This window comes from Rhinolophus sinicus, linkage group LG13 (genome assembly GCF_036562045.2).
Source record: "Rhinolophus sinicus isolate RSC01 linkage group LG13, ASM3656204v1, whole genome shotgun sequence".
In the NCBI taxonomy this organism is placed as follows: domain Eukaryota; kingdom Metazoa; phylum Chordata; class Mammalia; order Chiroptera; family Rhinolophidae; genus Rhinolophus; species Rhinolophus sinicus.
The window spans coordinates 36,855,844-36,883,048 of NC_133762.1; the positions used below are offsets into that span (position 1 = coordinate 36,855,844).

The 27,205-nt window shown below is 40.1% G+C and overlaps 1 protein-coding gene across 1 annotated transcript in view; it reads left to right on the forward strand.

Annotated features, from left to right (window-relative positions):
- PIGU (phosphatidylinositol glycan anchor biosynthesis class U) overlaps positions 1 to 27,205 on the forward strand; it is a 79,843-nt gene that overhangs the window by 21,902 nt on the left and 30,736 nt on the right. Inside the window, exons 4-7 of the mRNA XM_019733685.2 lie at positions 702 to 764; positions 6,747 to 6,856; positions 9,079 to 9,179; positions 18,235 to 18,332. Of these exons, the coding sequence (XP_019589244.1) occupies positions 702 to 764; positions 6,747 to 6,856; positions 9,079 to 9,179; positions 18,235 to 18,332 (372 nt within the window). The remainder of the gene's footprint in view (positions 1 to 701; positions 765 to 6,746; positions 6,857 to 9,078; positions 9,180 to 18,234; positions 18,333 to 27,205) is intronic.

A 27,205-nucleotide genomic window follows, 5' to 3' on the forward strand; every position in this document is an offset into this window, starting at 1 on the left:
TTTATTGAAAAATATCTGTCTGCGTATAAGTAGACCTGCATAGTTCAAACCCGTGTTATTCAAGAGTCAACTGTATTATGGAAGTGAGGCATAGTTTCTGATAGTTCCAATTCCTTATACTTTTAAAATTTGATTTTTCTAGCTCCAAGATTCTGTGATTGGCTTTAATTGTGGTGACAGTGTAGAGGGCATCCTCAATTTCCTAAATATTCTGCCAAGAGATTGTGTGACGAGGACATAGGCCTGATGAGACTTTCAGGGGCAAGAACCTTTCAAATTGAGACGATCGGGCTATGTTTTGAGAGAACAGAGTAATTTGAAACACTTGCCTAATCTAGTGTTGAACATCTAGGTCAAGTAGGCGATCCACTGAGGTCTTCCTTATTATACTGGCTGCTGTTTACTGAGGACTTACTCTGTGCTAGGCACTTGACATACATCAGGCCTGCAAAGCAGTGGGTATTATTCCCACTTGACAGAAAACTTAAGTAACTTGCAACTACAGAGCAGGTTTTCCAGTCAGACCTTCCTGAAAAGGCTTTATTTTTGGATAGTCAAAGTAAGAGCTGAGGTTCTGCCTGACTGTAAGAGTTCAGTACTAGATAGTCCACCACCATCCAGAAACTTCAGGCCCTTGACAGCATTCCATTACTCCTACACTAATTGGGTTTATTTCCTGTTATTTCTTTTTCTCTTGACAGATAACTGATGCACTCACTGCCATTGCCCTGTATTTTGCAATCCAGGACTTCAATAAAGTTGTGGTGAGTAGTGGTGGAATTTGGTAGAATACTGGTCTCTTATTACAAAGAATCAAAAGTCATGTATTTAAGGATCCAACTGTTTTGAAATACTAAGAAGTGGGAGTGAAGCTTCTGGCTTGTTCGGCCAGTCGTGGAATGGCCAAACCCAAACCAACAAGACAGCTTTACTAATACAGAAAGGTCAGCTTAACCTTTGTAACTTGATATATACTCACCTGTGCCAGTTCAGAGTTTCTGGAGCAAATGGAATTGAATTATAATTATATTAATGAGAATCCTTAAAAATCTTCCATTCCTTTCATGAGTTTTACTTTACAAAGGAAAATGAATACAGCTTTTAACCCACTGTGTTACCCCTATGGAACGCCTATGGATTCCCAATGTAGTTTTTGTTTCCCTGCAGAGAGCCATCTTAATTGGAAAATTTGGCATGTACTAAATGCCTGTTGAAATTTTTGATGTGAACTTTAGTCCTACTCCATATATGATAGCCAAGGGGAATTGTATAGAGGGAGAGAGTTTACAGATTAACCATGTATACTATCCATGTAGTTATTTTAAAAATTGGCTGCAGTCCTCTTTGGCTGGAAGCCACTGAGAAGATTTAGACTGGGGTGAGAGAGGGTTGCATCCCATTGGTGTTATCTGTTTGTGGTTCATTTTCACTTCTGTTACCAAGAAATAGAACCAGAAATAGAAGTCTGGCACTGGTCATCAGTAACAAATAAAGCTGATGAATTTTAGAATTTTAGACCTCTGAAATTTTTAAAATGCCTAGACTGAGCGTTCTTAACTTGGGGTCCATTGTTAGGCTTACCAGGTCTATAAAACCCTGGAGATGGTATGAAAAATTATGTATGTATGTGCGTGTGTCATTTTTTTCATGTAGAGAGTCCATGGTTGTTATCAGTGCTCAGAGTCCTTGATTCTCTCCTGAATGATTAAGAACTACATTTTAGAGACTTAGTATCACTAAGACCAGGGAGCATACATCTTAAACTAATGGAGCATTTGTGACAACATGGATAAAACTTGGGGGCATTATGCTAAGTGAGATAAGTCAGGCAGAAAAGAGCAAATACTGTATGATCTCACTTATATGTGGAATCTAAAAAAATTGAACTCATAGAAACAGAGTAGATTGGTGGTTACTAGGGGCTGGGGGTGGGAGAAATGTTGGTCAGAGGGTACCAATTCCTAGTTATAAGATGATTAAGTTCTACGGAGTCTACACAGCATAGAGACTCTAGTTAACAATATTGTATTGTATACTTGAAAGTTGCTAGGAGAGTGAATCTTAAATGCTCTCACCACACACACACACACACACACACACACACACACACACACACACAAGTAATTATGTGAGGTGGTGGATGTGTTAACTAACCTCATTGTGGTAATCATTTTGCAATATATGTGTATATAAAATCATCACATTGTACACCTTAAAATTACACAGTGTTATATGTCAATTATATTTCAAGAGAGATGGAAAAGAAAATTTTAGGGGCTGAGGTGAAATGCTTTAACAGGATTCTCTGGAAGGCCAGAGATGAAATAACTGGGCATGAGATTCATAAGCAGAGGAATTTAGAGATAAATTAGCAGTGGTTATTTTCTTCTCCAAGATAGATTGTGTATGTAAGCCATAATCTTTGTTCTTTGAAGTTATATGCTAAAACATTTAGGGGTGAAGGATTATGATATCTTCAACTTAGTTTCAAATGGTTCAGAAAAAAAAAATTGTGCATATTTGTGTGTGTGTAGAGATAAAGGAAATGTGGCAAAATGTTAACAATGGGTGGATCTAGGTGTTTTACTGAATTATCCTTTCAACTTTCTGTAATTTGAAATTTTTCAATGTAACACACTAGAGAAAAACATAGGTCCATGGCTATACCCACCAATGTGTGTGTGTGAGCTTTCTGCCCGTATCTCACTCCCTCTTACCTATCCAGCTGCCCAGCTACACCCAGCCCTCTCTTCCTTAAATGAAAGCTACCAACCCTTCCTTAGATATTCATATATGAATGAAATGAAATACACCATATATATGTGTACACGCAGATAGTCATATATGAATGAAATGAAATATACCATATATATGTGCAGTGGGGTGTGTGTACACATGTATATGGTATATATAGGATATATATGAATATCTAAGGAAGGGTTGGTAGCTTTCATTTAAGAACACAATCAGTCAAATGTTTTCAACCAAAATGTAAAACTGAGATGTGTTTTAATGAAAGTTGATTAAGATGCTAACATGCGTATTCCTTTTTTCCCCCTGTTCAACTATCATAAAAACACCACACATGTACTCCAGTTAAAACAATTTTTAATGCGGGAGAAGCTTATGGGGAAATCATGAAACTAGGTTTCAGTTAGTTTCCTAACAAAGTCCAGCTTCAATGTCAGTAGCAGAGACATCCATTAATTCAGAGCACCAGTAGTTTTAATTCATTTCTTAGTAATTTCTGAATTTATATGGAAACATATAGAGATACTTGGTTTTTTCTTTGTATGATTTAGAGAGGGAGAGAGAAAACCAAATGAGTTGTTAACCGAGACATTGTTAACATCGACACCGAATTATAGTTTGGAATAGTTTTGTTTCTCCATTCTTAGAATTCAGCCTATTGAAATATTTGGTTTCTTGGTCAGAATAAGCATTTTATTTATAGTGTGTCAAAAATCAACTCATTCTAAATGGCAGATTTTGATGATACTAATATACTACTACTGTTGGTTTGGATAGGATATCAGCACGTCTTCCCCCCAGATCTTCCCCACTTTGTCAGAATGGGCCCATATGATAGTCTGGAAACATTTTAGTTTTGCTGGGATTTGAGACTTTTTATCCCTGGTAATGAAGCTGTGTCTACACCCGAAAGCATCCTGGAAAACTGTGGTGCAGAGAGGGCGACTCCATCCCCATCCTATCTCAAGTTGTTAGCTTGTGGAATATGAATGCTGATTCAATGTGACCAGTTGACTCTCATGACATTTTACATCTACCTCTCTTGACAAAAACGTTAGTCTAGTCTGCCCTTTGCTGAGATCGTGCTTCCTATTTGGAACTCAGAATTCATGTGAGAAAGCTGCAGGTGGTTTGCTAGAGAGTGATTAAAAACCTGTGTCCCCTTAATGTGATGCGAGGGCTGTGAATTTAGAGGATAGGCTCCTGAATTTGGGATACGCCGAAGCTAACAGTTGGAGATGCAGTGGGGGGTGGCGTGTTCACCCCTCTGCACTCCACTGTAGGTTTTAGGGGTGCAAAAAGGTGTAGGCACAGCTTCAATGATTAGAGAAAAGGTCTTTATTTGAAGTAGGGGAGTTATGTCCTTGCAAAATCAAATCTTGCAAGGGACATGGAAAGGGCTGCATGGGGGAGTGGATAAAACGGAAGGAAAACTTCACCCTTGAGATTCTTTTTTATTCAAAAATTTCTACTGAAATATAACACGCTTATGGAAAGAAGTATAAGCATAGTCTGTGTACAAGCTGACTACTGATCACAAAGGTAACACATCCAGGTAATTACCCTTTAGGTAACTTTTAACCTCTACTTTGATAGCTTTAAATCTCATCATTGTCAAGGCGGAATATATCTAGAAATATTTATCTTTGGATTGTAAATTGTACTCCTTAACCTCTTTTATTTTTATACTTCTATTTTCTTGTGTGTGTGTGTGTGTGTGTGTGTGTGTGTGTGTGTGGTGTGTGTATTTGTGCATGCGCACATGCTTAATTTTCCTTAGATTTTTAGCCACTTTCCTGTCTCTAACTGGATGCAGTAGGGTTTTTAAAAGGGATTTTGTCTATACTTAGAGAAGCTGAGTCACTGTGGAGCTGATGAGACCAGCCATGATGGCAGCTGTTCTGGTGATACTGGAGGAGACGAACAGAGGGGTAGCAGAGAATTTGGGGACTGCTGGCTTGACTGTCCTTCTTTCCTAGAAACTCCTTTCATAACATTCTCCTGTTTTAAAGTATTTTGGGAGATTGGGGTTACAAGGAAGTACTTTGCTTTCGTTGTTGGCACAGTGTCACCTTTGCCCAGCGGCTGTACCTCCCGGTTTAGCTGCCTCCATCTCGGACTGTAGCCCTGCTGGCTGGCTTCCAGCCTGGGGAATGGAAGAATTCCCCCATCTCTCTGGCTGCTCCTGGATGAACTCTGTTTCCTTTTAACAGCCTTTTTTTGTGGATCTCACCCCCTCCAGGTGGCCTTGTTTTTGCATGGGAACTCCAGAACCCTTAGCTAGCGGGGCCTCCGTCCTTTACCACTGCTGTTGCTGCTGTCCTCACTAAGGGCTGTGTTTGCTGAGACAGCCATCTTCTCTCTGATAAAAGCATCTTAGTTTATATTTTGTCCTTTTAATGAAACAAGCCCAGCTGTGAATGGCAGCATAAATCTGACTGATGATAATTCCCACCACTTAACTTGGACTCTCAGAGATGATCAAAGGGAGGTTTTTGAAGTTTGTTTAGGTTTTCTGATTAAGCCTCTACCTAAATGTACTGTGCAGGAAATCTGGGGTTACCTGTATTCCTGTGATGACCCCTTGATTTTCTTTTGAACTGAAAGATGACTCTTTAAAGATTTTTTAATGTAAAAATTTTTAAATTATTAAATACCTGAGACATTCAAAATATATATAAAGAATGATACAAACTGTGAACCTATCTCAGCTTAAAAAATAAAGGGTTACACATAGAGTTGCCTCTCTCTGATACTTTTCATCTCCATATTCCCTCTCTCACCAGTTACCACTGTTCTGACTTTAGTGTTTATCATTCCCACACATGGCCTTAACTTTTACTACATTTGTAAATATCCATAGATAACATATAGTGTTATTTTGTGTGCTTTTAACTTTCTGTAAATGGTATAATGCAGTATACATTCTGTTGTCATCTGCTGTTTTCATCATTAAATCTTTACTCACACACAGATAGTTAAGTGCTAGCTGCTTTGACTCCTCTGAATTACTCTGTTTTATAATAGGTTGGTTGTAGCATTGATTTTATACTGTCTAAATAAGAATCACATCATTAAATCAGAAGGGCTACCCATTTTGGTTACAGAGGCTTTTTCTATCTATAGTCGTACCCATGTTTGCTTGTAGGGTTACCTAACTCTTTTTTCATTCTGGAACACGCCCATGAACTTGTTGGGACACATCAGGGGAAGGCAAGAGCTTTCTGCCCCTATCGCACTCCCTCTTACCTATCCTGCTGCCCAGCCACACCCAGCCCTCCTCCTCCTTTTCATCATGGCCATTCCCCACTTCCTCTGTGCAAGTCAAAAGCTTGAAATGGGAGTGCTCAGAAGAAAACCCAAGATACTGTGACATTCAAAGGATCATTTCACTGTGCATGAAAATATTTCACTTTGCTGATGGGACTTTGGAATCCTTAGGTCACTGATAATAACTCTTCAAAATGGCTAAGAACTTTGCCTTACCACTCAAGTCATTATGTGGCCATTCAACAGATACTCATTGTTTGCTCACTGTGCCAGGTATTGGCAAATAAGCATGGTCCCTGCCCTCGTGGAACTTACAGTCCAGTGAGGGAAACACATATTAGTCAGTCACATAAAAAAAAAAAAAAGTTTTAGCTGTGAACAGTGCTATGAAAGAATGCGTAAAATAGGGAGATTTTACCTAGTTGGCGTGGGGTGAGTGTGCCTTCCTGAGGAAGTGATGATTTAACTGAGATCTGAAGGCTATGTGGGTGTTAACTAGGGAAAGAGAAGAAGAGGTGGTTCAAGGTTAAATGTAAAGGCCTGGAAGCAGGAGAGGCCCGGCATATTCATGGTGCTGGAATCCAGACAGGAGAGGTGGGGGGAGCAGGTGTGAGATGAGCCTGGAGAGGGGGCGCAGTGGGGATCATGGGAAGAGTTTTGTCTTCATCCTCAAAGCAACGGGAAGTAATTTGTTTCATGTGTTTTGTCTTTTTATTTTTTTCCAGTTTAAAAAGCAGAAGCTCCTCCTAGAACTAGACCAATATGCCCCAGACGTAGCCGAACTCATCCGAACCCCGATGGAAATGCGTTACATCCCTCTGAAAGTGGCCCTGTTGTAAGTATTCTCTGACAAAACAGGGCTCTGTGCCAACACATGCGAGGAAAATCTGATGAGACTTTCTCATGTTGTTTGTTGTATTTTTGGAGATTTGCAGTCTTAGTCATCAAGTATTTGCTGTAGTTCTGTTGCACAACTGGGGTTCTGGCCAGCAAAGGAGACAGAGCCATTCTGTTTCCTTTGGGACAAAGCCTCACACAGGGACATACACAATCAACCCTTCACAAATGCTTTTTCATTTGATGCTGATCTGGGCTCTAGCCTACTTGTAACCAGTGTTTGTTTCTTAAAAAAAAAAAAAAAAAAGTTCTTTAGTGTGATATATATGTATTGAATAAAATTCTGATCTGTATGTGGCTGTTGTTTCGAGCAGCTCCTGTGCTCCATGTACAATTGAATCCCCCGTTGCAGTTCAGAAAACAGAAGAAAAGTGCCAAACAGACCCATCCCAGATGGGTGACGAATATAGGAGAGTGAACTCATGGAGGCTCTGCAAAAGAATTCTCTAGGAGTTCTCAGTGCTGCTAGAAAGTTTAATTCTTTCAGGTTATTCTCGTTTATATTCCTGCGATAGGCAAATGTGAATAAGTAGTCAGTCAACTAATAGTCATTGAATGTTAATAATATACTATTATAGTTCTAGGGATACTCAGTAAACAAGACAGACAAGTTTCCTCATGGAAAAACATGACCTTAGAACTTCAGAATTAGAAGGGGCCTTATGAGGCCAGTTTATTCAACCCTCCGCGTTGTGTATGAATCTCCTATTCTGTATTCCAGATAGTTGGCTGTGTAACTGCTTCTTGAACATCACCTGCTATTTAGAAATGGCTTTTTCTCCCCTCCCACCAAACAGTGTTGAGGTATCAGTTCACATCTGTGTATTTCAGAAATATTGGTGGGAACTACTTAATAGAACGAGAGATTTGGCAACATTATGAATCCCTTATGGACTAATATGTCTCCTGAGGGTAGTTTTGTAACAGCAGCAGCCATTTCTTTAAAAGTTGTGTAACAAGCCTATCTCTAATTGCTGAAAAAAACAACAATTTTAAGGCCTTTGGCTTTAGTACTGCTAATCTTACAGCCCTGGGAGGTATTGGATTTAAGGTCTTTATTTGTGAATAATAATTATAATCTCTCCCTGAGACACTGGTATGTTTCTTCCTATCTGATAATCAGACTTATGTAACTGGTCTCCCTTTTCACTTTGTCTGCCAGGAAACTCAGAGCCAGATTTGAAGCTGATTATTACAATGCTATAAAAGACCCATTGGTGTTTTTTCCCCTGGCCTTTACTTTTTCCTTTTATTTATGTTTTCCTTTGTCTTGATTCTTTATTTCACCATTGTATTTTATTATCTGTTTTCATTTGAGCTGCCTCAAATCTTTTGTAGAAGCAAGATAGAAATAAATAAAAATAATAATTCATTATGACTATATAAGATTTCCCTGCTCACTGCACTTTGAATTCATTTTTTCAGTCCATTCCTTTCCACCTCAGGAAAAGACTGGATGTTTCAGCTTAATTCCTTCCCAGTGGAAGTTCAAGATGTCCTGTGAAGTTCTATGGCAACTAGCTTATTGAAGCCAGCTGATATGATTTCTGCCCTTGGGATCTGGCTGGGTGGACACTGCTTGACTACCAAGAGGGCTAAATGTAAGCTGCTCTGACCTCTTGAATGGGGTAGCCTGTGTCAGAGCTTAAGATCCTGAGGAAAAAGTTTTTTCCTTGTTTTCAGAGACAGGTGTAGCAGTTCTTAAGATACATGGCTCTACATGGGGGAATTGGCATAATTTTATCATTTTGAAGTCTAAAGTAGTAGAAAGAACATAGGCTTTAGAGTCAGAAAGACCTGGTTTTGAATGTATGTATGAGCTTGTGAAACTTTGGGCAAGTTACTTAAGCACTGAGACTCAGTTTTCTCATCTGCAAAACAGGAATAATGTTATTGCTAGGTTACAGAATCTCTGTAATGACTAAATAAGACGGTTTTCTGTATACACATAGCACAGGAAGTGATGAATGTTCAGTGTTTTTTCCTCACTGGCCCCAACCCCACTCTATTCTCTTTTACTTAGGAGAACTCATTTCTAAGAAGCTGCCTTCCCTTGTATATGCTTTTAGTAAATATCTTGAACTTCCTGCCTGTAGTGGCCGGGATTCCCTAGTCCTTTGATCAGGATTACTAATACCAAATATGTATGTTTTCCCCCAGCTATCTTTTAAATCCCTACACGGTCTTGTCTTGTGTTGCCAAGTCTACCTGCGCGATCAACAACACCCTCATTGCTTTCTTCATTTTGACCACGATAAAAGGTAAGACCCCAAAGGAAAGTACCAAGTTCAGTCCCTGATTTGTGTAGGGTTTTGTATCACTTATGCTGTGGAAAACTTAAAAAAAAAAAGTGCAAAACTTAAAAACAATGGTTAAAAGTTACACAGGTAATATAAAATTGTTACAGAAAATTTAGATAAGCCAAGATAAAAAATTAATTAAAGCATCCTGAAATTGTACCACTCAGAGAGTTACTGTTAACATTATTTAAAAATATATTTTTCTGAAAGGCTTATGATGAGAATAGCAGCCCTTTGCCTCTCTCTTCTCACCTGTAGCTCAACTTCAAGGTAGCTACTTTCTGGCTTTTGCTAGTATTTGCTTCCGTATTTCTAAATACAACTTCATATTGCTATTTAATTAATTGTACATTTTAGGCTATCTATTACATTCTCATTATGAGAGATAAAGATTTAGCTATTTTGTACCAATATCTCCACTTCCATTTTACCTAGTTTTCTTTGAGGAGTTATGTCAATATTTTTTATTAAATCAGTAGTTGGTACCTATATTTTATGACACTATATGTATTATTCAGTGCTGGGCAAAGTAGTAACTAAAATTACTTTTTCTTTCTTATACAACCTTTTATATTTCCTGGGGTGAATAATTATCTTTTTTTGCTTGTTATTTTTGCTTGGTCTTTTTGTACCAATCACTGTTCTTTCCCCTGGTTGTTCTGTTAGATCTGTCAAGTGCCTAATGATAGTTTTTTTGTTTTGTTTTTTAATGCTTAAAGACATAAATGGTCTATCGGTTCCATTATTTTTCTGGAGACCTCCCTCACATATCCTCCATCCTGCCCCAATTTGTCCTGGTTGTTTGGACCTGGTGCAAGCTGTCACAGTAGGACTTCCCTTTATAATTCTCCTGTGTTGCATCCCTTTTCTACTGGATTCCTTCTCTCCTTTATTGATTTTTCTCTCTGTTTTGCTGAAGTGATTCCTCTAGTAGTTTTCCAAGAAAGGGTGTATGAAATATATATTTTGAGTCATTTTACGTCTGAAAAATGTCTTTGTTCTAGTTTAGCACCAAATTAATAGTTGGGGCAGAGTAACGAATTCTGGACGGGAACAACTTTTGCTTCGAATTTTGAAGGCATTGCTTTATTGTCTTCTAGCATCCTGGTTGTTATTGAGCAGTTTGGTGCTATTATGTGTAACCCAATTTTTATTTTTTTCTGAAAGATTTAGGAACTTCTTTTTATCCTCAGTGTTTTGAAATTTCATGGTACTATGAAATGGGTCTTGAAATGGGTCTTTTTTCATTCATTATATTGGGCATTTGTTAGGCCCTTTCAACGTAGAAACTGATGTCTTTTAGTTCTGGAAAGTGTTTCTGTACTATTTTTCAAATTCCTCTCTATTTTCTCTGTTCTCTTGTTTGGAATGTCTATTAGATTTTGGACTTTCTTGATTGATCTAATTTGCATATTTTCTTTTCAATTGATAGTTCCATTTTTTTTACTTCCTCATACTTTTTCGAGGATATTTGTTTTCATCTACCAGCTCTTCTATTGACTCTTAACTTTTCTATTATATTTTAAAATTCTTTCTTTGTCTCCAGTTGTTGCTTTGAAGCAGTCTATTATTTTTATCATCACAATATTCTTTCTTATCTCTCTTTTTCCAGTTTCTGCCTGTTCCAAGCATAGTCTTTTTGTCGTCCTACTCCCCTGCCCTTTTTTTCTTGCTTCTCTTGGGCTCTATCATCCTATGGGAGGATTTTCTTAGTTATAGTAATCCTGGCTGTCTGTTTATGTTAAAGTGTAAGGTGCTAGCATGTTGATTCAAGACTCTGTGCGGGCAGGACTTGTTGACGTATCATTCATTCTCAATGCAGGGAGAGCAGGCAGTGGGCTAACCTTGTTTGTGGAAGGTTATTCCTAAATGTCATCATGGGTAGGTTTTTCTTTTCCTCTGAAGCTATTTAATTTTTCCAGAGAGGAATCCTCCAATTTTCTGCCTGAGGGTAACAGAATTAGAGTTGCAGTGGGGTGAGGGCGTTCATTTGACCAACTGCTGGAGTTGTGAGAGCAGAAACAGAGGAAGGAGATGGCTGATTGCAATATATAGACTTTACGTGGTCTCATTACTCTTCAACCCACTCTTCCTCTTAGCCCGTTACTGTGCTTAGTATCCTCTAGACCTGTGCTTCTTTAGTTAATTTTCACCAGAACTCTAGTCTCTAGGGATGGAGTAGAAAGTTAGAAGGATGGAGTATGTAGGGGTACATACTCCAAAACATGGTTTGCCCAGAGAGTTAAATAAAATACAGTTTGCCCATGTACGTGATGTTTAAAAATAATTATAAATTACATGAGAATACATTTCTTTTTTGAAGCAGAATGCAAAATTGTATATTTGAATAAAATATAATCGCAGCTATGTCAAAACAACAACAAAAATAGATGGGAAATAGATTCCAAAAGAGTAATATTTATTTCTGTAGAGTAAGTTTATGGGTGATTTTTATTTCTTGTTAATATCTGTTTTTTCCCAAAGTTTCTTCAATGAGCACATAATTAAAAATAAATTAACTTGATTGATAAGAAGATAGGGACAGTGGAAGTAAACGGGGTGGCTCTCTCCCCAGCCTGCCATGGGCAGGTGCCCCACAGAAGGGAGCAGCCTCGTTCGCTCTGTCTCCTTGACTCCTACTTGCTCTCCCTTGGCTTCCTTTATGGCAGCCCTGGGTTGCCTGGGACATACTGAGGAACACAGGCTGGGATAGCCCAGGCCATTAGATTGTGATGTCCTTGTTGGGGTGTTGGCTGGGAAACGGGTCTCTGGGCAGGGTAGATGTTAGCTTAGTGGAGCAGCTTGGGTTTCATGCAAAGGTTGTGGTTTTGGTCAAGGCTACTCTGCCTTTCAGTGAGCTAATGAAAGTACCCCATCACTGTGAGGTCGTCTTCATTAGGGTTTCAAAAGGAAAACAGACAGGTATTAATAGGTACTCCTTCTGTTCACTGTTGGTAGCTAAACCCAGCTCCACCATTTCCAGGCTGCGTCACCTTAAGCAAGTTACTTAACTGGTTTGGCTTCCATTTCCTTTTCCATAACATGGGGGTTGAAACAGTCCCTACTGCATAGCATGAATGTGAAAAAATGACTGAGGTGGTGTGTGTAAAACACTCAACATGGTGTGGGGGCATGTGCTAAGCGCTCAGTAAATGGTGGTGTTGCTGTTACTCTTAATAATATCCTCCTTTTTAAAAGAGCCCTCAGGATTGGTAGTTTCCTTCACCTTCTGGGGAACACAGAGAGGATATTAAATGGGAGGTTCTCTTCCTCAAGCTCAGCCCTGGAAGAACAATGGCAGAGTGAAGACCCTTAAGAGTGATGCTCCTGAAGCCTGATGATGCCATCATTGCCATCTGGGGATCCTCTAGGGTAAAGCCCTTTCCATGAAGAGAGTCATAGAGGAGCCAGGGACCCAAGGACAAAGCGGCCTGGGGTAGAGTTTTGTCACATGAACCCAGCTTCAAAACCTGCGTGTTCTAGTTCCCAGCTTGTTAGCGTTGGGCAAATCACACCACCCCAAAGAGCTTCTGTTTAATCACAGAGATAATAATATCTGCCTCCTGGATTAGTGGAGGAATAAATGAGAAACATAAAATGCTTAGAAGGGCTTCCTTAGCAGAACTCAGTCAACAAATCGTTGCTCTACTTATTGTGATTTTTATGGTACAGCCAAAGACAGACATCAAGAAGGTAGCATACTGCTGCAGTTCAAGAATGTGGGGTCTGGAATGAGACTGCAGGTTCAAATCCTATTACTATTATGCAGTAGTTTTGTGACCCTGGGCAAATAACCTCTCTGTCCTTCAGTTTCTTTATCTGTAAAATGGGGATAGTAATAGTACCCACTTCGTGGATTTATTGGAAGGACTGAATGTAAAGTGCTTACAGTCCTGCTGGATAAATGATCATCACCATCGCTGATGTGGACGGGCTACCCCAAGAGAGCCTGCCCTGTTAAAAGAGCACATGTGGCAAGGACTGTAGTACATTGGGCCAGGCCCCCAGCGTCACATCCTCCTTTCTAACTATCTTGCTTGTCGCTCAGGCCCTGGTGCAACTTCCTCTTCTGGGTGTCCTGGGGGACCTTAGCGCTTTTGACCACATTCCAGTCTGTCCCCTGCCTCTCCTGGTACAGGTCACTCCCTGTCTATGACCCAGTCTCCACTGCTCCACTTGAAGCCCACATCCAGAACAGCCCCCAGAGCTCCACCCGTGTACATTCCTGCTCCATCCTGTAGCTGCGCCACCCACCCGGTGCAGTTCCTGGAGGCAGGACATGACCCCGGGCCTTGCCAAGGCTTGTTTTGGCCCCCACCCTGACACAACTAGGGAGTTGGAAAACATTCAAATTAGATTAGGTAGATAATGACATTCCCTGATACTATAGCCAGTGCACACATACATTTGACTGATTTACTTTAATGTTCCCATGATAAGGCCAAGGACGAGGGCTTGAACAGAAACATTTAGTGTCTGGGTATCTGGGCTGTGCTAGCAGATAAACGGTAGATTATCTTTTTTTGGTAAAACTCACAGTCCTCTTGGCACAGGTCCTCCTGGTTAGACGAGCAGGATGCCCTAGCTCTTGCCCAGATAAGGCCGCCGTTTCGGGCATTATTTCAGACGTCCTGTCTAAGCCTATACACGCTTAGGTGTTTTTGGATGAACGTGCAAGCTAAGCCCTCCATAATCTTTCTGACCCATGCCTACCTGCTTGCTGAGACTTTTTAGATTGTAACTTTTTTATTGAAGTGTAACAGATATTACAGAAAATTTCACAAATCGTTAGTGTACAGTTAAATGAATTTTTGCAAAATGACAAGTAACCAGCACTCAGATTAAGAAACAGGATGTCACAACATCCACAAGAGCTCCTTTTGCACCCTTTCTAGTTACTGCGCCCAGCTCTCACCCTGTTTTTGCCTCGTTGAGCTAATTACAGTCCAAGCCCTCCACCCCAGCACACCATTCTCTCTCTCCACCCTCCTGCCTGTGTACGTGGACTTCCGGGCCTCACCTCATTGTTCAACTCAAGTGTCAGCTTCCCCCCCGCGTGTGTACTTCCCCCTAGGTACACTTCCTTCGTGCTTTCCTTCATGCTTTCCTCCTGTGTTTGTCATTGTTTACTGGGAGCTCCTTGAGGACAGAGCCTGTCTGAGTCACCCATCTCCCTGGCACCCAGCACAGGCTTGGCATAGAGCAGGCACCCTAAAAAGGTGGATTATTGCATCGTTTGTCTAAAATATTTGAAGTCAACTTTTACTTTTCTTTATCTTCCCTGCCCCTGCGCCAAGCACATATCACCCTCGTTCTGCCTCCCTAGCCCATATTTCTTGCCCCTTCTAGCTTTTCTCAAAACACAGCAGCCCTGAGTTTATTGTGCGTCTCTGTATTCCCCCTCGCTTTTGCTCAGACTGCGCATGTGACTCATCTACACCTGCCCGGCATCCCGCACAGCGGCTCCTGACTTGCAGTACCACGTTTCTGCCCCCAGACTACAGACCTCAGCCGTTCCAATACTTTATACCACAGAGAGCGGCCTCTGTGCCCAGACCCCTGCCACAAGTTCTCAACTGCCATTCTGCAGCCTGTTTTATTCAAGAGTCAGACTTATTTTGTGCTTTGCCCATGTTTCATTGCCCCGTGTTTTATACTTCATAAATTTTTCTTCCTCAAGAACATTGGTTTCAACTAGACTTATTGTAGTGATCATTTAGCAATATATACAAATATCAAATCATTATGTTGTATACCTGAAACTAATATAATGTTATATGTTAATTATATCTCATTAAAAAAAGAACTTTGGTTTCTTTTAATATGCTTCCATTTTTAAAAAGGATTTCATACGTATCATTGAATGGTATTTATTCATTCATTCATTCACATTCATCACATATGCCAGCCACTGTGCTAGTTACTGGAGATTCAAAGTTAAGAGAGATTTATGGTCCTTGAGAAACTCACAGACAAATGGGGAAAGAGACAAACATTAGCAAATTATTATAAGATAGTATCAGTATTGAATGAGAGTATTGAATGAATTAAGAGAATGGACGCTGGGATCAGCTGAGTGAGTCTATTACTTAAGCGATACACTACTTAACCTTTCTGTTTCTGTGCCTGGTTTCTTCACCTGTAAAATGGGTAGAATAAAAATGGGTAGAAAATAGAGCTTTCACAAGGTTGTTTTGATATTTACCGAGGGATTTTTTTTTTGGTTGGAGTCAGGCACTGTTCTGAACACAGAGGATACCTAGTAGGTGATCACTAAGTGTTAGCAATAATAACTATTATTATTAGGCCTCTGCGTAGGCCTCATTGAGGAAGTAACATTTCAACTGCCCTCTGAAAGATAGATCTCTACTAGAACGGGGGCAGGGAAGGCCAACTTAGGCAGAAGGAATAGCCTGAGAACAGACACAAAGGAATGAAAGGATTTGATGTTTTTAGAACTTGGGGGATGGTCCAGTGTAGCTGGTGTAGGACAGGATATGTGTAGGAGAGTGGAGAGAGGGAAAGCTGGAGAAATAGACCCAGAGAGTAAAGGGTCTTCTTTGCTGTTGGAATTTGGACTTAATCCAGTAGATGAAATAGAACCATCAGGGGTCTTTATAGAGGGGCTTGTCACAATCTGAACTGTAGTTTGGAAGGATCCTTCTGGTACTTCTATGGAGGATGGATTAGATGGGAGGGACTTGGGGAGACCATTGAGGAGGAGAAGGAAGAGGCTGCTGAAAGCTCGTAGTGAGAGATGATGAGAGCAAGAACTGCAGTGATGGATGTTCCAGAGGTGGAGCAACAGAGCATGGTGACTGGTGGAAGGAGTGTGGGAGCTGGAGGGATGGAGGGTAGCTGGGGTCTCTGCGGGGACGTCGATGCCACTGACTGGCAGAGAGAAGAGCAGAAGGAACAAATTTTCCCTTCCTAATGATTTCATCCAAGGAAGGAAAACTGCTTCTTTCTGACGTTGGGAGCAAGTATTCTAAAACTTACCAGAACATTCTGTTAGGCTATGGGCCCTTTCTTCCTTTCTTCTCTCCTGGGCCTTATAAAGAGTCAGCTGCTCCAGACAAGTAATTACTGATCTCAGGCAATTAGGGCAGGAGGTGGCTGTGTGTATTTCACTCTCTGGTGTCTTCTTGGGGGAGAGGAAGGTGAAAGTCGTGTTTGTTTTCACCACATTTCTAAGAATGGATGGAGATGGAACATTAGCCCCTCTCCTCTGGTAGCAGTCGCGTGGTGGGCCTCTTCTCTCTCCCAATCACTGTAGAAAACCATGTTTAATGAAAATGTTTTGTTAATTTTTTTTCTCCTCCTCTCTTAGCCAATTTCTCATAAAATGTCACTCAGATTGTTGGCCGAGTCAAGGAATCCTGAGCTCACCCTAGTTGCTGGGCTCCAGAATACCACCACTGCCATCTCCCTATCTCGGGGTTGACCTGGTTCTGTGGCTGAACAGATGTATGGGGGCCTCTGCTGGTGGCACAGCTTTGCTGGGCATGGTTCTGTCCTTGCTCTGTCATATTTACATGTACCCAGGATACAGGATATCATGCCTGGAACTAATCAATGCGACGAGACAGCCCACTCCATAGAATTCTGTCCTTTGTCTTTTACTTCCAGCTTCCTCGTTTCTCAGTCTTCCTTCCACTTTCTTTCAACAGGCATTGTTCCTCACTGGTGACTTCCCTTGGTTTGAGGGATGGAGCACTCAAAGTTCTTTTCTCTCCACCCCTTCTCCTCTGAAATAGTCACATTCGTAAACCTCACTCTCCCAAGGTGTCTCTTAGATGTTTCAAGTACATAGACTTTGGTGGGCAAAAAAATCCTAGGGCTCATTTGTCTCCTTGTTTGTCTCTGGAGCTGGGTTGTGAGGGTGAAACTACTCGGACTGAGTGGAGTGACTAGTTTCTCCTTTTAGGAAGCACTATGGAGAAGATGTATATTGTTTTCAGTGAACAGTTGACCCCACACTAGTAAGAGTGATGGGTATGGGTACTGTCATTTCATGAAACATTATCATTGTAAGATACCAGCCTTGGACTATCAGTTGCACTCTACTGATTTCTGAGCTACTTTGAAACTTCGGTTGTAAACCGGGCTTTTCTAGCCTTGATTTTAGAGTACTTTGTTGTCTCAAATCATCTGAAAGGGAATAGCTATTTGTATTTTTTAAAAAGAAATCAGTTTTTTTCTTATAACAAAAACAAAGCATGTTCATTATAGACATTTTAGAAAATACAGAGAAGCAAAAATGAAAAATCATCTATGATCCTACCACACAAAGATAATCACAGTGAGCTTACCTAGCCTTTTATAGCCTTTTTATAAAAACGTGTTTATGCATATTTTTTAAGGAATCATAGTATATATTTCTTTTATAACCTTCACTTAATAAGATTTATAAACATCTTTTCATGTCATTGCAATTCTTTATAACATCCTGTTTAATGATTCTATGGTGGTCCATTTTATGTAGGGAGTGGAGACATTATTTTTAAACTCATTATATTTTAATTTGACCAAAAAAAAAAAAAAAAAAAGCCCATGCCCTGAAAATAGCACATAAGGAAGGGTGTTATAAAAATAGTGATGGTGTGATGCAACATCCAAACGGATAGATTTCACAGCTCTGAATAGCATAAGCAATAATTGTAGGCTTAATCAATTGGTAAGTGAAATAGGACATGGGTGCTAATAGACAATCCTTTTATTCATCTTGGGGCTGAAATTTTGTAAAGTCTTTCTGGGTCTGAACATTTTACCAGAAATAATGCCTGTGGTGTCTCAGGTTGCTAAAGGTAAATGGTTTTGACTTCCTTGTTTTCCTTTCATCGGAATTCAAGCCAAGAAGCTCTCTGTGTGAGTTTGCATAGCAGCTTGTGTACCAGCAGCCACTTGGCAAGTGATTATTTCAAAAGTTATGGAAAATTTCTTGTTTTGGGGACCCGCTGAATCTAATCCCGATTGATGAGGCTGGATTATTCCATATATTTATTTGTTTTTACAGGTAGTGCCTTCCTCAGTGCTATTTTTCTTGCTTTAGCAACATACCAGTCTCTGTACCCGCTCACCTTGTTTGTCCCAGGACTCCTTTATCTCCTCCAGGTAAGCACTTGCTGGTCAGAAGCCAGCACTCAAGTGACATTTAATACGTGGCCAGGTCCCTGCTTGGGGGAAGGAAGGGCGTGGCTCCGTGAACGCTCTGGGACTAGGTCCTCAAGTCACACTTACTTGCTTCTACTTAAAAACACAAACAAAGAAACTTGACGAACTTTAAACAAAGTGGACATAAAGATTATTAAGCTCTAATTATGCATATCATTTACAAATGTGTAAGTACATTTCATTTTATATATTGTAGTTGGGAATTTACCAGCTATACATTATAGTTGGTAGATCGTGCATTCTCCTTTTCCATTTTCCTTTTCTCACCTGATATACACGGATCCCTCTGTGAGCTCGTTTCTTTAACTTTTCTGTATAACCACACTTACCCTGTAAGGTTCTTGTGGGGATTACATGCAATGAATACACATGGTGTGATGCTTGGACCATAGTGGGTGATCAAGAAATATTAACTGAAGGACCCAAATTGCTGACATGAGACTTGGTACATGTCAGGCATTATGTTAAGCACTTTACAGGCCTCATCTCATTTCAACCTCATAAGACTTTATGGGGTAGATCATATTATTAGCTACGTATTCGTCTAATATTAGTCATGTTAGGCACATGAATTGCAAGTGGAATGTTGAGCGTTTAGTCACTTGCCTGAGGTCACATGGCCAGCAAGTGACAGTGCTGAGATGTGAACTCAGGCAGTCTGACGCAAGAGACTACTCTCTTTTCTGTTCAGACAAGAATACACACATCTCCTCTAGAGCAAGGAACTGCTTGCAGGTCCCACATGGTCCAAATCCATTCTTAGAGAAACGTTTCTTGAAAGTATAGAGGAGGCAATGTCAGGATTCAAACCAAGAAATGTCTAATTTCAGAACCATTGTTCTTAAGTATAAACACTGTTGCTAAAACTGAGTGTATATCTTCATTTATTGAAATAAGCCATATGCTTGTCATTTGAAGTGACTTCACAGCATATCTTTGTGTTGATATACATGATGATACATAGTTAGCTTGGTCTTACTCCTATTTTGGGAATTTGAGATGTGCCCTAGTTGTCACTAATATAAATAGTATAGAAATTTGTTTTTCTTCAAGTTATTTCCTTAAGGTATCTTCCTCCAGCTGAACCAATGGGCCCAACAATGTGAGAAGTTTTATAGTTCTTATTATGCAAGATCAGATTATTCACCAGAAAGCCTGAGCCAATTTGCAGTGCCACCATCAGTGTCTAAAGTGAACTGAATCACGTCCTCCCAGGATGCCACTGGCTTTTTTTTTTTTTTTTAATGTTTTCAAATTAGGGTTTTTTTGTTTTGTTTTGTTTTTTAGTTTCAGGTGTACAAAACAACATAATGATTAGAGATTTATATTTGATTTATGATTAATTGATGTGTCACCATACGGTGAAGTTATTTTATTTTGCTTTTTAGATTCTTTTTGAATCCAAACATTTTCTCAGAACAATGTGCTGCTTATATTTTCTTTCTTACTTCATATTTGCAGATTTTTCTTTAGAAAGACTGAGCGCTAAGGGGAATGCATGCAACCAGAATTTTTGTGCAACTATTTATCAAATAAATACTGTTAAAAATGTATTTATTTCACACAGATGAACTAAAAAATTTAAAAATGGTTTGTTAAGCCAATTTCTAAGCATTGCTTTATGTAAAATGGCTTTTGCTTAAAACTCAAGGAAACTTCCTCCTGACAACAGTGAACAGTACAACTGAGTCTTGAAATCAAGCAGCTCAGCCTGTTACTTTCTTCAGTCGCTCCCTCTACCAATATTTACTAAGCACCTTCACTAAGCTGGATGCTCTGCTGGACTCTGCAGATATAAAACAGTGGGAGGTTGCCGAGCAGTGGGGCTCTGCAGGATGACTGCTCTGGCAGGAGCCTGTGAGGGGGATGGACGTGAGGAGGTAAGGTTGGGAAAGGTTAGACCATCGTATTGGATCGAGTCAGAGGGGTTGACTGGGGGCCCAAAGCAGTGTCGGGAAATGAAGAACTGGATGCAGAATTCTAGGAAGAATTGGCTATGCTTGGCAGCCATCTGTATGTGGGAACAGGACTGGGGGGAGTTTGAGGTGAACTTTCGGATCTCCTTTATGGAGACATTAAAATCCCAGCCCCATACTATATTTACATGTTTTTATGTAAATATATTAAGTGGCCTGAAAGGCAGTAGGGCTTTTTGAATCATAGGAGGGCATTTGGAAAATCAGTGTCGTTATATCCAGGACATAAACCCACCTGTTTAAATATGAGGGAGGGAACGAGAAGAGGAAATTATCCTTCAGGGCTGAGTTCCTCAGAAACCATTAAGTGCACTGGTTAGGCCTGAGTTTCACAGAGACCCATAGACTCCAAGGAAAGAAGCTAGAACTAATGGGTGGGAGCTACAAGCAACGCAGTAAAAAGCAGTTCTGTGGCATCATGGGATGTCTCAGGGAGGTGAGTACCCTGTGCATCAGTGTTTAGGCCACAGGCTGAATGACTGCTTGGTGGGGAGTCTTAGCTAAGCGTGGGTAGCTGGATCTGATCATCTTAACTATTCTTTCAAGCCCAAATCAAAATGGATTTGATGACCACAAGGAAGTGACACATCTGCTCTTGACACTGTACTTTTCTCACAGTTTTTCCGAGCCCTCCATAGGCACATACTTCCCTGCAGGAAAGGTTGTGTAATGCAGTACATAAGAGCACAGGCTTGACTGGGACATCTTGTTAAGATGGAACGGAAAGTAGTCCTCAGAGACTCACGGTACTATGTCAGAACAGTGGAACCAGCCCAAAGGGGCTCCTGCGGGCGAAATTTAGGATGGTCTGAGCGTCAGGTAATTGTAAAACACTGAATGACTAAAACTCCGTGTGTCCATAGTTACACTCAGGAAAGGGGTGAGGAGAGAGAAAAAATACGTATGTCATCTTTAGATGTGGCTGTTTGACCAATTTCTTACTCTGAAAATTAATAATTAAAAGGAAAGAACTAAGCAGTTCCCTGCCTTTTAAAAAGGAACTATAGTTCTTTCCCAGTTGATAATGGACAACTCAACTCTCCTTTACAGAAGAATGCCAGCTAATAAATGTAGAAGGAATGACAGAATGGCAAGTCACGAGTGAAATGACTGAATCTAGCAAAGATCATGAATGGATGCTGAAATCATTAGGTGAAAGAGTTTTGAAGAACAGGATATTTGCATGGTGCCAAAATGTTAATCCCCCCCACTCCCACCTCTAAATCATGTGCTGATAGTGAAGGGGAAAATACATCTTTACAAAAGCGTGCTCTGGCTGTCACCACCGTAGCCAAGTCATCCAACTCAGCATCACTTAGAGTAGACCAGCCTCGCAGGATGTGTTTCTTGATGTGATGTGGTACAAAGTACACAGCATCAGCTCCAAAGTATTCTGACCCAAACTGTTACCCTTAATTAAGCCTTTAGATCTGACTTCTGGCTTTTAGGAAATACAAGAGCAGAGGAACAAGTTCAATGGCACCACGAGGAAAACAGTAAAACAACCAGAATGTAGGACAGTCTATAAGACAGCTGGTCTGGTTCTCTTCAAAAAGTCAATGTCATGAAAAAGAAAAAAATGGGAGGACTGTTCTAGACTAAAGAGACATAATCACCAAGCGGAATGGGTGAGTCTTGTTTAGATTCTGGTTTGGAAAAAACAGCTATAAAAAGATGTTTGAGGAACATTTAGAATATTTTAAAGCTAGATTAGCTATTAGATGATAAGGAATTGTTGATTTCTTTAATGTGATAACAGTACTGTGGTATACAGGAGAATGTCCTTATCTTTAGGGGCTACATATGAAAGTGTTTTAGGAAGAAGTGTCATGATGTGTAGAAAATTTATACACAGGTAAAAAACTATGGCAAAAATATTTAATCTTTCAACTTTGCTGCATGTTTGAAAATTTTATAATAAAAAGGAGGGAAATAGAATTCAGGCTCTGACATTGTCTTGACTTGGATACTTGCTAGCTTTGTGACCCTGGGCAAGTGACTTACCTCTGCCTCAATTTCCTCATCTGTAAAATGAGGATAATATAATAGTAGCTATAGCAAAGGGTTAATACATGCCAAGCATTTATAACAGAGTATGGTAATAGTTCAATAGATACTAGTTATGGTTATTAATGTTCAAATGTTCATAGAAAGGACATGGTCACCAGTTTGAAGACATGTGGGGTAATGAAGGGAAAAGAAAATATTTCATTTTCTAGAGTGAAAGGAGCTGTAAAAGTTAGTTTGTACTTTTCTACCTTTGACACTACAAACCTGCCTCCATTCTATTGGTGAAATTTCTAGAGGGTAAAAATGGCAGGTGGTGGACAAGCTAATGTCTGACCAGTGCCAGAGGCCAAGCTGTTTCTCTCTTCCCTCCGGGAGACACACCCTACATGAGACACAGGAAGGCTTCAATCAAAGGCAGGGGATGTTGTATCTTGCTTTCTGGTGAGGCACTTAAGAGAATAGTAGCTTGAGCCCATCTGGTCCCCTCCCCCAACTTACCTTTCCTCTGACCTTCGCTTAGAGCCTAGTTGCCAAATGAGAGAGAAGCTTGAAATGTTATGATCTGATAGCACGCAGAATAAAATAGAGAGCTCTGAAGTGTACAGGCCCCAGAGGCGGCAGTGAAGGAAACCCCAAGCGCACGGACCTTGAGCCTGAAGCTGTGAGGCTGGCAAAGGGAGGCTCATGGTGCAGCCAGGAAGTTTCTTATTCCCTCCTTCCTTTTGCTTGGGATTCCTACAGCCTTGAACCCCCTTCAATAGTTCGAGGTCCTTTTTCTTTGAAAGAAAGTAACAGAAACCAGGGGAAAATACCTTGTGAATGCTCTTATGGTTTCTGCTTTAATCCAGTCTGTCCTTCACTTGTCTTTGAACTGAAAAGGTTAATCCTGTGATTTATATTCTTTCTGGAGGTTGGGGCAGGTCACATGATACTAGCTTGTACCAAAGCAGCCAAACCCAGCCAGGTTTTTCTTGATAACTGGGTCCTTCTTTGGGGACTTATTTAGAGTTTTCACATCTTACTCTCTCTTTCCCCAGCAGCTTTCTGTTGTCTCTGATGCTTCCAGGAGGGGCCCAAGGCAGAGGTGGCAATGCTGTTAGCTTCCTTTCATTTCAGAACAGGTAAAAATGAGGCTCAGGGCATGATCATACATTTGCAATGGTCTCATCCTGACAGCCAAGTGTTTAGATATAAAAACTTTTGTTAAGAGTTTTTCTTTAAGTCTTTATTAAAGAGTTTCTTTAAAAGTTCATTCTGATCATTTTTCCTTTTCACACCATTGTCCTAGAAAGAAAATGGTTTCTGTATAGAAAAAGCTTCTCTCCGGGTTGCTTTAGAGAGTTGGGGAAAAGGAGATAATTATACATTTCTCCACTTCCTTATTATAGTTTGGTCTTTCCTGAAGCAGTCTTGAGAATCCTCTTACTTTCCTAAATATTATTATATGTTAGCAACAATGTGACTTCGGGGATATAACTACTAGTTAAATTTTTCAGGTTGAGAGTACACATAGCTCAAGGACCACATCTGGCTCAGAGATACATTTTATTTGACTCTAGTGTTTAATTTTTTTATATTAGTTATCAGCATTTTAAAAATTCATGTTAAAAGTTTGTATTTCTGGCTTCTTTTGAAAAATTAGAAGTTCTGTCCCCTTTAGACAAGGCATACCCTCTTCAGTTTCCCACATCCCTATGCTTCATCTCTGTCACATTCCACTCCTTTGTTACCTGCCTGGCCCCTGTCGGTATTTGAATATGTATGTGTGTGTAAATGTGTATGTTCACTAAAAGGTCTGGAAACAATGACCAACCCAGTATCAATGAGCATCTATGGGGCCCAGACTGTGGTCATAACATTTCCCCATTAAAAGAAACAGGTTTCTTAGAGAAATGGCTGATTGTAGGTTTAGGGCAGGAACTATACAAGATGATCCTGGAACTTTGTGATGCCAGATAATAAGGCAGCTATCAACGGCTGGGTACTGGGGTCATCTCAACGTGAAGGACTCAGGATCCAACTTGAAGAGGCTCTCACTGACCAACAGTGGACATTTTGACCTTCATTAGGATAAGAATTGCAACGGATCAAAACTTATAAATATATTTAAATCCAGACATTCATAATGATATTTAAAATAAAATCTAATTGGTCACATTAGGAGTTGATAGGGAACCACTTCATTATCTTGAGAACTGGATCAATAAAAGGAAAAAAATAAGCATTTATCTTGCCTTTCCTGTACCACGAGGTAACCATATAGTAGGTGAGGGGAAGCATCTCTCTGAGAAATTATTCCAGCTTACAAATGAAAACAAAATGGTAGGATAGCATCATTTGGCAACCCCAGTTGAGCTAGACATTCAGCATTAATAGCTACTAACATCAAAAACAAACAAAAATTGTGCCTCCTGATGAAAGAACACACCACCACCAAAGTTTTGCCAAAGAGATCAAATCCAGAATTGATCCAGATCCAAAATTGATCAAGCCTGTGGATCCAGCTACTAATTTGCAAGAAGTACTGAAGAGAAAGTATATAATTATTAATAGCAACAACCAGATTGTAGGAAGTTCTGTAGGTTAAATAACCTGGTTTCTTCAGCAAATGAATTATAAGGAAAAATAGGAAAAAAAAGACATGGATGGGAGTGGGATGGGGTGGAGGACCTGTGTAAATTAAGAGACTTAAAAGTTGAATCAAATTTTTAAAAAATGGGCAAGACTAAGCTATAGTGTAAAGGGATGTTCATTTAGGTGGAAAACCATAACGAAATTCAAGGAAGTGATTTTTTTTTTTTTACACTTACATAAAAGTCAGGATAAAAGTGGTTACTTTGGAAGGAAGAGTGGATTGTGGTTGGGACAGGGCACAGATATGTGGGGGTGTCGCTAGCAATGTCTTTCTCTTGATCCAGGTGGTGGTTATAAGGATGTTTGCCTTATAATCATCCACTAAGCTATACATTTGTTTTATGTGGTTTTCTGTATTTTATTTAATAAAGTCTTTATTTTATTTAATAATAAAAAGGTTTAAAAATCGATCAGAGTATTTAGGGCACCATTCTTTGAGCCCTTCCACTTACATACTTTTCATTTTAAGTCAGCATTTGCTATCGTGCAAAAGGGGTGGATAAAATGAATCCTCATCTGTTCACTGGGACATTTGCAATCTGGACTTCAAGATTAAGTTTGGCTCTAGGGTTTATAAATAACAAGCCATCAAAGGATTGCCTGAGTTTCTTTTTTAAGAATTTCAGGTGTGCTTCACTTTATGTAACAGGAATAGTCCTAAAAGGTTAAGTGCAAATCTAGTTTTTATAAGTAGATTCAGTAAATATTCTACACTGTATTTTCAGGACTCTGTTTCCCAAAGCCAACCTGCTTCCCAAAACCAAGTCTTAAAAACAAAAATTATACCTAAAACTTAGTGCACATTTTTGGGGCCGGCCCGGTGGCTCAGGTGGTTAGAGCTCCATGCTCCTAACTCCAAAGGCTGCCGGTTCGATTCCCACATGGGCCAGTGGGCTCTCAACCACAAGGTTGCCAGTTCAACTCCTCGAGTCCCGCAAGGGATGGTGGGCTCTGCCCCCTGCAACTAAGGTTGAACATGGCACCTTGAGCTGAGCTGCCTCCCGGATGGCTCAGTTGGTTGGAGCGCGGGCTCTCAACCACAAGGTTGCCAGTTCAATTCCTCAACTCCCGCAAGGGATGGTGGGCTGTGCCCCCTGCAACTAGCAACGGCAACTGGACCTGGAGCTGAGCTGTGCCCTCCACAATTAAGACGGAAAGAACAACAACTTGAAGCTGAACAGCACCCTCCACAACTGAGATTGAAAGGACAACAACTTGAGTTGGAAAAAAAAAGGCCTGGAAGTACAGTGTTCCCCAATAAAGTTCTGTTCCCCTTCCCCAATAAAAAAAAAAATCTTTTAAAAAAAATAAAAAAAACTTAGTGCACATTTTATAATCACAAATTTGCCAGGAAAAAACCAATCATTTCTACTCCAACATCGATAGTAACACTTTAGGTCCAATAAAGCATTTAGAATGGGGTAGCAAACCAAAACTTGGGGGACGCTAATGGGATTTGCAAAGAGTGAAACCTCATCTTCTCTGTGTGTGCTTAGGACTCTCCTAGAGCTGCTTTGAACAGTCTATCTGATTCAGTTCTTCAAGGCTGTCTTTTCCTTTTTAAATATTAGTAGTAAAGAGGAAGGGGAAAACAAAACAAAATTTTTACTTTCGATTTTGTTTTCCTCTCCTGGGCTGTGGTTTCCTCCCTCCCTCCCTTATCCCTTCTTTCTATGCTAGATGGCAGTATTTTTCAGGAAGAAGAAAAGATCAAGATAAATGATCAAAGGCAGGTAGAACTCCCAAAGGGAACTCAGAACCCAAGTGCCTTCCTCTTTGAATTTTTCTAGGGATGCCTCCTCTGTGTTGAATTATTTCCATCCCCAGAAATGTACTATTCTCTTAGCACTTGGTTATTTGAAAGGAACATTGTCAATAGAACTTTTTGTGATGATGGAAATGTTCTATTATCAGTACAGTAGTCACGAGGCACATGTGGCTGAGAGAACTTGAAGTGAGCTAGTGAGACTGAGGAAATTAATTTTTAATTTTAATTAACTTTCCTCAATTTAAATTTAAATAGCCACATGTGGCTAGGGGGCAGCACAGTTTTAAAGAGATAAGAATAGCCTGTGAGTATGCGAGCTTAGAGGGGGGACCTAGGGTTGGTCAGGTTCCTTGCCCCTCAGATCTGTTAACAGTAATGTTATCTCCAGCTGAAATCTCTTGACTGACTTCCCATTCTCCTTCAAG